Source organism: Hyla sarda, chromosome 4 (genome assembly GCF_029499605.1).
Source record: "Hyla sarda isolate aHylSar1 chromosome 4, aHylSar1.hap1, whole genome shotgun sequence".
Lineage (NCBI taxonomy): Eukaryota > Metazoa > Chordata > Amphibia > Anura > Hylidae > Hyla > Hyla sarda.
This window is the reverse complement of record NC_079192.1, coordinates 284,727,754-284,742,268: the sequence shown is the minus strand read 5'-3', so window position 1 is coordinate 284,742,268 and position 14,515 is coordinate 284,727,754. Positions and strand designations below refer to the sequence as shown.

At 40.1% G+C, this 14,515-nt stretch overlaps 1 protein-coding gene across 4 annotated transcripts in view; it reads left to right on the top strand.

Annotated features, from left to right (window-relative positions):
• TMTC2 (transmembrane O-mannosyltransferase targeting cadherins 2) overlaps positions 1–14,515 on the top strand; it is a 310,935-nt gene that overhangs the window by 154,958 nt on the left and 141,462 nt on the right. For all 4 annotated transcript variants that reach the window (XM_056574417.1, XM_056574419.1, XM_056574416.1 and 1 more), the window contains one exon: positions 1,995–2,823. In XM_056574417.1, coding sequence (XP_056430392.1) covers positions 1,995–2,823 — 829 coding nt within the window. The remainder of the gene's footprint in view (positions 1–1,994; positions 2,824–14,515) is intronic.

The following is a 14,515-nucleotide window of genomic DNA, read 5'->3' as shown; positions in this document are numbered from 1 at the left end:
CCAGTAAGGATGATAGAAATTCTGGAAAGGGTTAACAAGCAGTTTCTAGATCTCTGGTAATTCATCAAACCACAGTGAAAGCTATGATTTCCAAACAGAGAATACTTGGAGCAGTGGTTAATCTTCCCAAGCGTGTTGGGTCTGCCAGAATTACTCCAAGGACACAATAATAACTCATCCAGGAAGCAAAATATCCTTGAAGAACATCCAAAGACCTACAGAACCTCGTTAACATCAGCCCCATGACTTCATGACTACATAGTAAGGCTGCTTGCATACTATGGTCACAAGATCCTTTTTTCCTATCAAAATTTTGAACATTTCATAGTACAAAGGACATTCCTTTATGACCTTTTTCTTTTCTCGTTTGTCCTACTTTTTTCCTACTTTTAGATAAATAAAATTGTGTAGCAGTGTGAATCTCCAAAGCATGGTGTACAGATAGTAAGATAATTTTTGGGAGGTTTGCATAGTTATATACCGGTAGTTAGAATTGCTTTGTCCCTTCCTAATCTTGGTTAAACTTTATGGACATGTCTTTTTCTTTTCAACCATACTATGTAAAAACAACATTGAAGCTTGTCTCTTTTGACAGATGAGTGAAAAGCAGAAATTGTTGGATTGCAGAGTTCCCATCATCACTAGCGTAAAAAAAGAAAAAGTTGTAAAAGTGTGGTGTTCATAGTGTTAAGGCCTGTTCTCCAGCTTCTAAAAGTTTTTTTCCAGCTTTAAAATCTTTCACATATCCACAGGATACATCATAAATGTGTTATAGATATGGGTCCCACCTCTGGTACATGCACTGACAAGACATTTAGAAAGTCTTTAGACTTTTTTTTTTTTACATTTTGATATATGGAGTATGCCACCACCATGCTTCCCTGTGGGGGGGGGGTGGTATTGGGCAGGTGATGAGCAGTTCTTGGTTTTCTGCAGAGATGATTCTTATAGTTGAGGCCAAAAACTTGGTTACATCAGTCCAGAGAATCTTGTTTCTAAGGCTTCTTTCACGATGCTGTTAGTACACGGCAGTGTGACAGCCATCAGGGGAGCCCGGGGAAATAGCGGGAGAAAAATGACTGCATGTGCCGTCTTTTTTCTCCCGCTAGTCCCGTTAAAAAATAATGGTGATCGGCGGCCACCATAATAGTGAATGGGAGCTGCTGGGACCCGTTGTTGCCCATTGCTCCCAGTCACAAAAATGGCCGTTAAAGTCACACAAAAAAGAGACTATAATGGCCGTTCTCGACGGGGAGCAACGGAAGTGTGAAAGGGGCCTAACAGTTGGAGAGTCCTTTAGATGCTTTTTTGCAAACTCCAGACAGGCTTTTACTGAGGAGAGGCTTCTTTCTGGCCCCTCTGCCATAAAGCCCAAATTAGTGGAGTACTGCAGTGATGGCTGACCTGAAAGTTTTGCATCTGCACACAGGTTCTTCGGAGCTGTGTGCAGATGTGATCTTTGCACCCTTCTCCAGATGCATACCTCCACACAATCCTGTTTCAACTCTACAGGCAGTTTTCCCCCCCCTTATGGCTTCCCCCCCCCCCCCCCTTATAGGCATTGTCAGCTATGGAACCTTATGTAGCCTGTGAATATGGCTACATATGAATTACAATCTGGAATACCCCTTTAAAGGTATTTAAAGGTAAATATGCAAAATGTCATTTTTTTTTTCCTTTTTGATAAATTAGCCAAAAAATCTTTTCCTATCCTCATTATTGGGTGCAGATTGATGGAGGGAAATGTTTATGTGCTTCACATAACAAAATGTAAAAAAAAAAAAAAAAAAAAAAAATGTTAAAGGATCTAAAGACTTCGAATCTATTGTATGTGTCGTCTCCAGTATGCTATTGCATAATGCATAAATTGCTGTAAATCCTTGCAGTGTTTAATGCTGATTGCAGTTTGTAGAGTTCACTTGGTTGAGTTTGTGGATGTTAAAATATTTAACTTATGCGAAGATTTTAACAATTTCTTTTTCTTTTTTTTAAAGGGCAAGAATTTGTCTCTCATTGTTAGCATTGGACTTTTGGTTACTTGGGGAGTGGTTTTGTTGGGTGCACGCTTCTATTGGATGGGAAATACACCACCAAGTTTTTCTAACTCTGACAACCCGGCTGCGGACTGTGAAATACTGCTCACACGTACTCTGACCTTCTTCTACTTGCCAACTAAGAACCTCTGGCTGCTTTTTTGCCCGGACACACTCAGCTTTGATTGGTCGATGGATGCTGTGCCTCTGATTAAATCAGTCATTGACTGGAGGAACCTACACACTGTGGCCTTTTACGTATTGCTCTTCCTCCTTGTCTACACAAGTCTCAAGAGTTCTAGTACAAAAAGTGAATGCAATGGGAAAGTGTTCGTGAATGGCAAGCAGAATACTAATGGCCATAGCTGTCAATCAGATTTAGAATACAAGAACTCTGAGCTGAGGACTGCCATTGTCTCGAAACTTGAAAATGGTGTAAAAAACCATATTAACCATGGATTGCAACTTCCTTCTACAGAAAACATTGTTGTTTTAGCTTTATCTCTCTTGATAGTTCCCTTTGTGCCCGCAAGTAATCTATTTTTTTATGTTGGCTTTGTTATTGCAGAGCGTGTACTCTATATTCCCAGTATGGGGTTCTGTTTACTAATAACTGTAGGGGCCCGAGCACTTTATATTAAGGCCCAAAAGAACTTTTTGAAAACCCTAATTTTTTATGCTGCAGCTGCATTAGTTCTTTTTTATGGACTGAAAACTGTTGTAAGAAACGAGGATTGGAAGAATGAAGAGATGCTCTATAGATCAGGAATACAAGTCAATCCCGCTAAAGGTAACTGATTGTTTGTTTATTATCGAGTCTCTTATAACCGGTTGACAATGTTGCCTTTGTTTAATTGCAAGATTTCCTCCGTTCGTTCATTTTGGGTGATTCAATGAAGATTCTTGAGTTCCTTATCTGCCGTGTAAGAAATTGAACATCCTTATAGCCTCATTAGTTCCTTTAAACAAACCATTTCAAGATGAGTGGCAAGTTTACTGCTTGTTTTTCTAGCCTTTCACGCTGTTGTGCACATAAAAGATGGTGCTGAAATACAGGCTTTTAAAACATGCATTTACAACATCATTATATCCTGTACACAGAATACTGTATCTACATTCTATTAGACAATATTTCTGCTCTTCCTTATGCCTCAATTTACAGTTATTACTACCAGCTTTGATAAACGACTCCATCATGATTTTCTTTTAATCTTTATGCCACATTCACCACACATTATTGTTCTGAAGAGTGGCGGGGGATTGACTCACATCTAATTCACTTTAGCACTTCTTCATCCTCCCTTTATCTTATATGATTTGTTGATTTATTTTTCTTTTTTTTTTTCTTTTATGGGCAATTTAACTCGTATACATATAAAAAAATACATACGTCTGATTGTTTGAAAATAGTTTTTTTTCTGGCAAAAATAAAGCTCTTGTCCTCACAAATCACCTTGTGAAATACTCTAAGGAAAAGCCTTGTGTACAGATTTATTGATTCAGTGCTGTAAAACTTCAACAAAGTGTAGATACTCCGCTCTGGAATTGTTGAGTTTTTAATGTAGAATTTACTCTATGGCTCTTAAAGACTGGTGTCACACAATGGGGGAGATAAATAACAGGGTGGTCAGAATTTTGGGGTGGCTTGAAATGGAATGCTGATGTAAGTGTTATTTAGACACATTTCTAAACAAAATTTACCAAAAAGAAGAGAGATGTGTGCCACACTCCACAAGAGGCATGGTTTAGCTGAAAGGGGTGTGGCTCAAATGTGACACACTGCTTTAAAAATGAGCTAAAATTTTGGCCCAGATTTCTGGTTTAAAAGTAAGACCATTAAAAATAAAAAAAATAAAAAGGTCTAAGGATATGCTAAACAGTTTTAAAGGAAAACTGTCAACAGGTTCACCCACACTAAACCCAATATACTGGATTATAGTGTGGGTGAACAGGAGTCCGTACAGGGGTCACTAACATCTTTTTTTGGGTTGCTCCCGAGTTTTTGTCCTCTAAAGTCCCAAATAAATAATTCAACCCCTTATTTGCGCTCTGCAGGCGTGTCCCCCGCCGGCAATCATACTTTAGGTCCAGGAGGAAGGTGCCTAAGCCCGCCCCCCTTATTCGCATATGCATTTTCTTCAACGCCCCGTCCTAGTGACATGCGCTGAAGATTTTGCCCAGCTCTCTTGTCCTGATCACGTGAGAGCTGTGCGTCCCCGGAGAGTGATCTGCGCGTGCCGGCTACTCTCGATTTCTGTAGCGAGGGACCAGCGCATGCGCAGTTACACTGTGCAGAGCGCTGTCCGGGGACGCACAGCTCTCACGTGATCAGGACGTGAGTGCTGAGTAAAATCTTCAGCGCATGTGCTCTGCATACAGAACGCACCTCTCTGGGGGCATGTGACTCCACGTCACTAGGACATGGTGTAAAACAATATACATATGCGAATAAGGGGGGCCGGCATAGGCATCATCCTCAGGGACCCAAAGTATGACTGCCGGCGGGGGACACGCTTGCAGAGCACAACTAAGGGGGTGAATTAAGGGACTTTACAGCACGAAAACTCGGCGGCAACTCAAAAAAAAAAAAAAAGTAACTGACCTCTGTAGGGGTTCATGTCCACCCACACTATAACCCAGTGTATTGGGTTTAGTGTTGGTTAACTTGCGGACCATTTTCCTTTTAAGATGTGGCAGGTTTTCACTTCCACCAAACAAGCTGAGCCACTGTTCATAATCTTACACATTCTAAAAATGTTTCATCTAAGTTTAGACTCTCAGAGTTTTATTTCTCTTTTTGCCTTTTCAGGAATATAAAATGTTTTGTTTTTGTTTTGCTTTGGATGCCTTTTTTGCAGCAGTGGTGTTTTTTCAAAAAATGCAGCATGCTTTAGGTGGAGCTTTTTTTTTTCACCAGTGGCGTTTTTCTCCTATAAATTTCAATATTTTTTTTTTCCTACTTGATTGATGCAGCCAATTTTGGTCTGTGCATTTGTTTTCTCTACATCAACTAAGAGCAATATTTTTTTTTTCTGCAAATTTTTTATTGGTATAATTTTGCACTAACTGGACTGTGGGTAGCTTTTTGTTCTGTTTTTTTTTTTTTTTTTTGTAGGATGTGATGGGATAAATAAAAACCCAAAACACAATTCTGGCATTTTGTATTTTTACGCCATTCACTGTGCAGTTTCATTAACATTTTATTTTAATAGTTCAGACATTTTATTTTCTTAATGGTGGTGATTACACATGTTTCTTATTGAAGGGGGGTAGGGGGTTAATGTTTTTTTTAGCAATGTGTTCGATCTTGTAAGATCTTCTTGCTCACCATGCTCGGGAGATGTTCCTGCCTCTGCGATGGTAAGGATATGCCGTTTGAAAGGTGTCTCCCGCCAGCCCATAAGTAGCCCCACCTGGGGTAGGTGCCATCCTTTGCTAGTCTCTAAGTAGTCCCCTAGGCATGGAACCATCCTCTGCTAGTCCCGTCTGCTCGGGCTGTAATCACACCCCCAAAATGTGTTTGACAGCCCTGGCATGGGCTATCAATCTGAGGGGGAGTGATTACTTCCAGAGCAGACGGGACTAGCAGAGGATGGTTCCATGCCTAGGGGACTACTTAGGGACCAGCAAAGGATGGCACCTACCCCAGGTGGGGCTACTTATGGGCTGGCATGCCTAGGGGACTACTTGGTGTGTGTGTGGGGGGGGGGGTTTAGGATGGTGGTGCACCTTTTAAATTGCATATCCTCTCCATTGCTGGCTGCAGGAACATTAGGCATGGCACCTAAGAAGATTTTACCAGATATAAAGCGTTGCCAAATGTTATTTATGTAAAAAGCAGATATCAGGAGAAAGTGTGCAGAAAATGTGTATTTGAGAAACAAACAAGCACATGATAGCTGCAAGTGAAAAGTGCAATCTGCAAATCCTGACAATAGTAGTTTCCTGATAATTACATTTTTTTCAGGTTCTTTAGTTACCTTTAGTTTATCACTATTCTGGCTTTGCTTTAGGGGGAATCAGCTCTTCATATGATGGCTTTCCAGTGAGATTAAGATGAGCTGCTGTGTATTGCATTAATGTAATAAGCAGAGCTGCAAAGAAGATGTTTACACATGGCATGTCCCTTTTTGTTCTCTGCACTGCAAAATGTTACAGAGACTAGATGGTTACATTTCCCCCCCTTAAACTTGTGTTCCCTGTCCAATCTTTCACCTCTAAATTTAAAGGAAACCGGTCACACATATATATATATATATATATATATATATATATATATATATAATATATATATATATGTATATATATGTATATGTGTGTGTGTATATATATATATATATATATATATATATATATATATATATAAATATATATATATAAATATAAACGCATGGCAATACATAATAAAGGTTAATATCATGTCTCCTACAATGCCTGGATGTCTGCTGGCACGTCAAACAATTCCTATCTAGGTATGATTGAGCAGCTCAGTCAGGACTGGTGTCATTGCTCACAACCAGGCTGTCAATCATGTCTGGATAGGTGTGATAGGAGCCTAAAGAGGCGTGATTACAGCCCGTAGTGCCATGACTGCTTCAGGAAGCCGCATGCTTGGTGACTCCTTGAGCCTCCTGAAATTAAGTAAAACTTAATGACAGGTTCCCTTTAACCTCTCCCCTGTTGTCTTTCACTCATCATACTTCAAATATTTTGCCATAAACCCCTTCACAAAAAAACTAATAAAAAAAACATCTCTGGACCTGTCCTGTGCAGCAAACTATTGACCTTCCCTTCATTTCCAAACTTCTGGAACGCTCGGTCTATAGCCACCTAATCCACTATCTCTCTGAGAACTCTCTCCTTGACTACTTACAGTCTGTCTTTCGCTTTACTCCATATTTTATGTACACAGTGATTCTACCTGCAGAATAGTGAGTGCAGCTCTGGACAGGATATAACTCAGGATCAGTACAGGATAAGTAATGTAATGTGTATACAGTGACCCCACCAGCAGAATAGTGAAAACAGCTCTGGGGTATAATACAGGATATAACTCACTATCAGTACAGGATAAGTAATGTAATATATGTACACAGTGACCTCACCAGCAGAATAGTGAGTACAGCTCTGGCCCTTGCCCGCAATTGCTCGGGAGCATCAAAACACTTTAGGGAACATTATCAAGGGTCAGTACATTAAAATTCATAGCTGTAGAACATGTCAAAAAAACAGTAAGAGGAGGGGATTGGATTAAAAACTTACATTCACGTGAAGTATTTTAGATACTTAATCTGGACACAAGAATGCCAAAAGGCATGAATTTTAGGTCTGATATCATGCTTTTTTTATTAGCAATTTTGACCTCCTATGTTGCATTTCTTTAGACTAATGTAAATTTACATCACATAAATATTTTGCATTATAAATCATTAATTATTTACATATAGATTATTCACTACTACTTAATTTATTATTCGTTCGTCTGGACATATATTAATTCATTACATATTTGTCATTTCATTACATATTTGGCACAGATTAAATATCATTTTCACTATTAAGTTCATTTCATATTGAGACATGTTCACACTATTAGCTATGGTCGCGTCTACACTAACACGGACAGGTATTTCAGTCTCTGAACTTTTAGAGACCTGTTCACATGCTCACATAATTATGAGCGTACTCACATAACAAGTAAATGGATTGGGCGTATCTGACAAGTGTACCAGGTGGTTGGACATGATCACACTGTGCGGTTCTGTCATACAAGTATAATACTATTGTTCATCGCTTCTCCCTATGCAGATTTATTTGGTGCAGACTTATATCATTTTCATTATCAAGTTTATTTCACATTGAGACATGTTCACGCTTTCAGCTGTGGCCGCGCCTATATTAGTATGGACTGGTACTTCAGTTTCTGAATTTTTAGAGACCTGTTCACATGCTCACATAATCATGAGCGTACTTACATAATAAGTAAATGGATTGGGCGTATCTGATAAGTATATCAGGTGGGACATGATCACACTGTGCGGTTTTTTTCATACAAGTATAATACGATTGTTCACCGCTTCTCACCATGCACTCATTTGGTGCAGACTTGTATCATTTTCATTATCAAGTAATTTCACATTGAGACATGTTCACACTGTGCGTTTTTTTTAATTTTATTATTTTTTTATTTTTTTTTATATAAGCATAATACGATCTTTCACCGCTTCTCACTATGCTTTTATTCATAAGAAGCGGATTGTACGTGATTTTCCCCTTACAAATTACATGAATACTATCTAGTAAAAATAAGTGTATATTCACATATATACATTTTTTGGTGTTGGATAAATGTTATACATTTGCGGCACAAATTGATTTTTACATACAATGTCATGTGTCGATTTTAAGAAATGTATACTATATAACAAGCTGAATAGAATGACTGACTGTTTTTTTCTTACTGGTAACTTTGGGGTTAAATTGTTTCACTTGTAGCTCCACAGGTGTCTACCTAATGAAGGGGGCAGATCTTTGTAAGATTTGCTATTTATTCGTGTCTTAAGGCTAAAGAGTTCATACCTTGACAAAGGCTAACGAAACGCGTCGGTTTTTATCGTATTTTCCTGCCTTCTATGCATGTTTTTTTTCCTTCTCGGAGATTGAATAAATTCTATACTTTTTTATCCACTCTGGAAGTGCTGGAGTTTTTCACTATGGATTTTTTCAAGTGATCTCTTCCTGTATTGTTTGCCTCGTGGAGCGGCCACGTTTCCCATGCACCCAGACTGGATGAACAGCAGAGACCGAACACTACGAGGGGGAGCTGTATATATTTTCCAGTTTCTCTAATGTTATGTATTTACACAGTGACATCACCAGCAGAATAGTCAGCTCTTGGGTATAATACAAGACATAACTCGGGATCTGTACAGGATAAGTGATGTAATGTATGTACACAGTGACATCACCAGCAGAATAGTGAGTACAACTCTGGAGTATAATATAGGATATAACTCAGGATCAGTACAGGATAAGTAATGTAATGTATGTACACAGTGACATCACCAGCAGAATAGTGAGTACAGCTCTGGAGTATAATACAGGCTATAACTCAGGATCAGTACAGGATAAGTAATGTAATGTATGTACACAGTGACATCACCAGCAGAATAGTGAGTACAGCTCTGGAGTATAATACAGGATATAACTCAGGATCAGTACAGGATAAGTAATGTAATGTATGTACACAGTGACATCACCAGCAGAATAGTGAGTACAGCTCTGGAGTATAATACAGGATATAACTCAGGATCAGTACAGGATAAGTAATGTTATGTATGTACACAATGACTCCAGCACCAGAATAGTCAGCTCTGGGGTATACCAGATGTTGCTCCTGATCCTGAGTTACAGCCTATATTTGCCACACATGAGCCCTGGGAAACTGGGTGACCAAAATGTGATTCACTCTACAGGAGCCAAGATAATAGTAAGTAAAGCACTGGAGAATGCCAGATGTTGCTTCTGATCCTGAGTTACATCCTATATTTAATATAGGATGTAATGCAGGAACAGGAGTAAAATCTGGTATTCTCCAGAGCCGCACTAACTATTCTGCTGGTGGAGTCACTGTGTACATAATTACTTATCCTGTACTGATCTTGAGTTATATCCTGTATTATACTTTAGAGATGCACTCACTATTCTGCTGGTGGGGTCACTGTCTACATACATTACATTACTAAGCCTCAATTTCCTGAGATAAAAAAAAGCACAAACGGATGCGCTCCGTAGTGTAACACCAAAGGTGAGTTGGTAACGCTAAGTGTGAATTGCGCTTACCACATGAAGTTGTACTCCAACCAAGTACAACAATGGAACAGGGCGTATCATCAAAGGGTCTCTGCAGCTTCGTCCCGCTGAAATAGAATCACGATAAAAACAAGCAATCTCCAGGTAGCAGAGCGGGATCAATGGAAGCGCTGAGACCAGATAAGAAGTTAAAAGGATTTATTTCCCATAATGCAACGCGTTTCACGGTCACCCGCTTCCTCAGGCAACCTGAGGAAGCGGGTGACCGTGAAACGCGTTGCATTATGGGAAATAAATCCTTTTAACTTCTTATCTGGTCTCAGCGCTTCCATTGATCCCGCTCTGCTACCTGGAGATTGCTTGTTTTTATCAATTTCCTGAGAGTGGAGTATATTTTTTTCTTTTCTCCCCCAACAGGTATTTTTCCATGGTAATGTATGTACACAGTGACTTTTCCCAAATTTTATTTTTTTTTTTACAATTGCTTTGAGCTGACTGGTTTTCAGCACAAATCCACCTCATTTTATGGGGGAACATTAGTAAATTTTTTGTGATTTTTCGAAACTGTTGGGGACACGCCCCTTTTTATTGACCACGCCCCTTTCCCCAATTTTTTTGAGAGAAAAGGGGATTTGGTTGGGTTTTCTAGATTTTTATTTTGGTCGCAAATTCTGGCGCAGAAATTGTTTAACACAATTTGGGCACAAAACCTGAGAAGAAACTGTCAGGATCACATTAGTAAATGGCCCCCAGTGACTCCACACAAACAGAGTTGTGACTGCAACCCTGGGGGTGCAATACAGGATGATCTCTCACCCGACTCCCTCCCCGGCTCTGTTCTCTCCTGGCAGTGACAGGTCCTTTAGCCACAGTCTCTTCTCTTCTGATGAGCTACGCCCCCCCCCCCCCCACATGTACTGTTCACATGCAGCAGATATAGAGCAGAGTAGGTCCAAGATAGGCAGTCACTTCTGTTGTGTAGTGTGTGGAGATCTCTCCTCAGTGACTGGGACCTGCTGTGTATCTGCTAGATGTGAACCAGCAGTCGCCATAACAATTTTTTTATTTTTTACACGTACCCCCACAAGAACTGCTGCATAGCCCTAGGGGTATTTTAGCCCATATTGGGAACTGCTGCTTTAGATCAACAACTCCTCCTAAGTATGCTTTGCTCCATTGGTCTTAAAGGGGTACTCCGCTGCTTAGCGTTTGGAACAAACCGTTCCCAACGCTGGAGTCGGGAGCTCGCAACGCCATAGCCCAGCCCCCTCATTGCAAGTCTATGAAAGGGGGCGTGACGTCCATAGACTTGCATTGAGGAGGGCGAGGCTATGGTGTCACGAGCTCCCGGCTCCAGCGTTCAGAACGGTTTGTTCCGAACGCTAAGCAGCGGAGTACCCCTTTAAGGACTCTGCTCTCTCTGTTGGCTTCTTCATTTCCAGCTTTACTGCTTCTCCTCTTCCTCTTACTGTTGGGGTTCATCAGGGATCAGTCCTGGATCCTCAATTCTCTGTACACAGCACAGTACCATCTCTATGCTGCTGACACTCAGCTGTATACTTCTTACTGTGACATCTGCTTCGGAGGCTATGTCGCAGAATGCGTTCGAATAACCAGACCAAAGAAAGGCTTTATGCAGTATTTTCTTGCATGGTTTATGTTCCAGTAAAATGCTGCACATGAGCGGGAAACCCATTAAAGTCAATGGGGTCTGTTGGGTTTCATTTGCAGAATGCTCTTTATTAGACATTGTTATCTGACATATTTTCTGGAAATGATAGAAATTTAACTTGCTTTACAATAATTGTTTTTATTTTTTCTATGTGAAAGCATCCTGTGACCTTCTGTTGTTTGTTTCCATCGCATATTCTCATTTTATTCATCCAGACAAGTTTCCTGTTACAAAATGTATTAACGTCACAGGATGATTAAAAAGTCAAGGCATTTAAACAGGCTTTTAGCATTCAAAAGCAGACTATTTTTGTTTCTATTTTATTTTTCTTTCCATATTAAGAATCATTTATAGATTTGAAAAAAAAAAAGCTTTAAAAGTAAATCTTTTTATGTGACTCTAAGGGTATGTTCACATTTGTTGTTGTCCTACATTCTATGTATTAAGGCAGAATGCTGACTTGAATATTTGTTTTATGATCACCCAAAATTGGGTAAATTCACTCTTGTTATAAGGCCATACATTTGCTGTCTGTATATGTCATTATATGGGCAGAGTGGTACTTAAAGGGGTATTTCAGGCAAAAACTTTTTTTTATATATATCAACTGGCTCCAGAAAGTTAAACGGATTTGTAAATTACTTCTATTAAAAAAATCGTAATCCTTTCAGTACTTATGAGCTTCTGACGTTAAGGTTGTTCTTTTCTGTCTAAGTCCTCTCTGATGACACCTGTCTCGGGAAACGCCCAGTTTAGAAGAGGTTTGCTATGGGGATTTGCTTCTAAACTGGGCGTTTCCTGAGACAGGTGTCATCAGAGAGGACTTAGACAGAAAAGAACAACCTTAACGTCAGAAGCTCATAAGTACTGAAAGGATTAAGATTTTTTAATTGAAGTAATTTACAAATCTATACAATGAAAGAGAGGTAGCGTGCACTCACCGCGGGTAAACAGCTGCAGGCCCAAGGTCCGGGATCACCACGGCATAGACAGAGACGGTAAGGGGCGCTCAGAGGCGCCTCTGAGCGCCCCTTACTGTCTCTGTCTATGCCGTGGTGATCCCGGACCTTGGGCCTGCAGCTGTTTACCCGCGGTGAGTGCACGCTACCTCTCTTTCATTGTATTGGTTGATACTTTATCTAGTGTGTGCGCCCCGCAGGTGCTGCGTTGTTACTTATCGGGTCCGGAGGCTGCCAGTGCACACCAGCGGTATTGTATATCTGCATGTTTAGCTGCACGGTGTGCTCTCTCCTCTTCTAGTGGCTTAATTTACAAATCTGTTTATCTTTCTGGAGCCAGTTAATATATATAAATAAGTTTTTGCCTGGATTACCCCTTTAAATCGTGCCCATTCATTTAATTAGACTAACTATGGTACACAGAAGTATACTTTGGTATACCTTTCTGCCGGTGTATACAGCTAACTGTAAAAAATGTGAACTTATTCTAGTTTACATGTATAAAGTATAAGTCATATGGTTTTGATGACTTTCCTATATATAGCAAACCAGCAATTACAGGGTTAAAAAATGCTTGGTTCCATAACGCAGTGACACATTCTGACCATTGACCTGTAATTTGGAAAAAAGTGTTCTCTTCATTTCTTAGTCTTCTAGTGCAGAACAAGATTTGACCACATTCTTGTTACAAAACATGAGACCTATTATGGTCATCTAAATGCGCCCCTGAAACTGGAATCAGCTTCCTTTGGGACCCTTCCTCTAGCAAGGTCTATTGACAGAAATTCACATCTTACTTTCACTAATATCAACCAAAGGGTCCCTCCCTCGTTTAAGGTTATGAGCATTTATGGACCTTTTAAAAGTTTGTCAGGTGGAAAACAACTTAGTGTCGCATTGCGGGGGATCTGGCCACTTGGACCTCCCATGATCTCCTGAACCGGGCCCAGCTCTTTAAGAGGAGCACATGCTGCAGATGGCACATGTACCATTAATTAGTATCTGAGTGCCGGAGAGTACAGCACTCTGGTCTCTTTAGCTCTCCTATAGAGAATGAATGGAGCTTGTGCTGTCTGTGCTCCTCTCAGAGAGCCGGTACCCTTTCAGGAGATTTGGGGGGAAGGAGGGAATCCTAGTGGTCTGACCCTCTGCAATCAGACGTGTAACCTCTTTAAGGCCAGGTTCACAGATTCCAGGGGATATTAAGCCATCCTAGATGAGAACACTGAATGCAACAAGTTTGATCCGTTGCTCTTTTTCATCCAAATTTTTTTGTCCCTATTGACTGAAATGGGCATGGTGTCGCAACTTGGCACAACCCTGCATAGTTTCCTTCTACTGTGGTGCGCTGAATGAAAAAAACAATATTACATACAATATTTTTTGATCTGTGGGTGCCCATTCTAGAAGGTAATTCTGCTGGGTCGCCGGACACTGGCCTATATCTGGTGAAAGGTAATGTTTTGTAAGCCTGAAGCCTGCTTCCTTATCCTAAATAATGGATGGATTCAGCATTTGGTTGAGCCATTTATCCGTCACTCCTCAATGTGACACTTTGTAATATCTTCACTGGTGATGTTATTAGCTGCCAATGTTGTTGTTCACAGAATAAGAGTGGTCTTAGCTGCCATTGACTGTGCAGTAAAAATAACATTATAAATGTTACAATTGTCTCCCACTGCAAATGGCGCAGGCTCAGAAACTGAGCTTGACGGCGGGGTAAACTGTTTGGTTGCTATCCACAATTCCTCGGCACCAGCATTGTCAGTGTTTTATGGGATTAAAGAATACTTCCAATAATGATCTCAAATGTATCTCTTACCAGAAGACAGTCTACACTTCAGGCTAGAGTCCATCGTTATAAATTTCTGTGCTGCCCCCTATAGTTTTAGGGCAACGGGAGACCTTGGAAATCTGTTCAGACACATAAAATCCTGGAAAATGAATCAGTGTCCCAATTGTTTTTACTGGAAACCATGTCAATATTTATGGATCTGGATAAAAATAAGGTATTTGTCAAATGACAACTCAAAGTAACA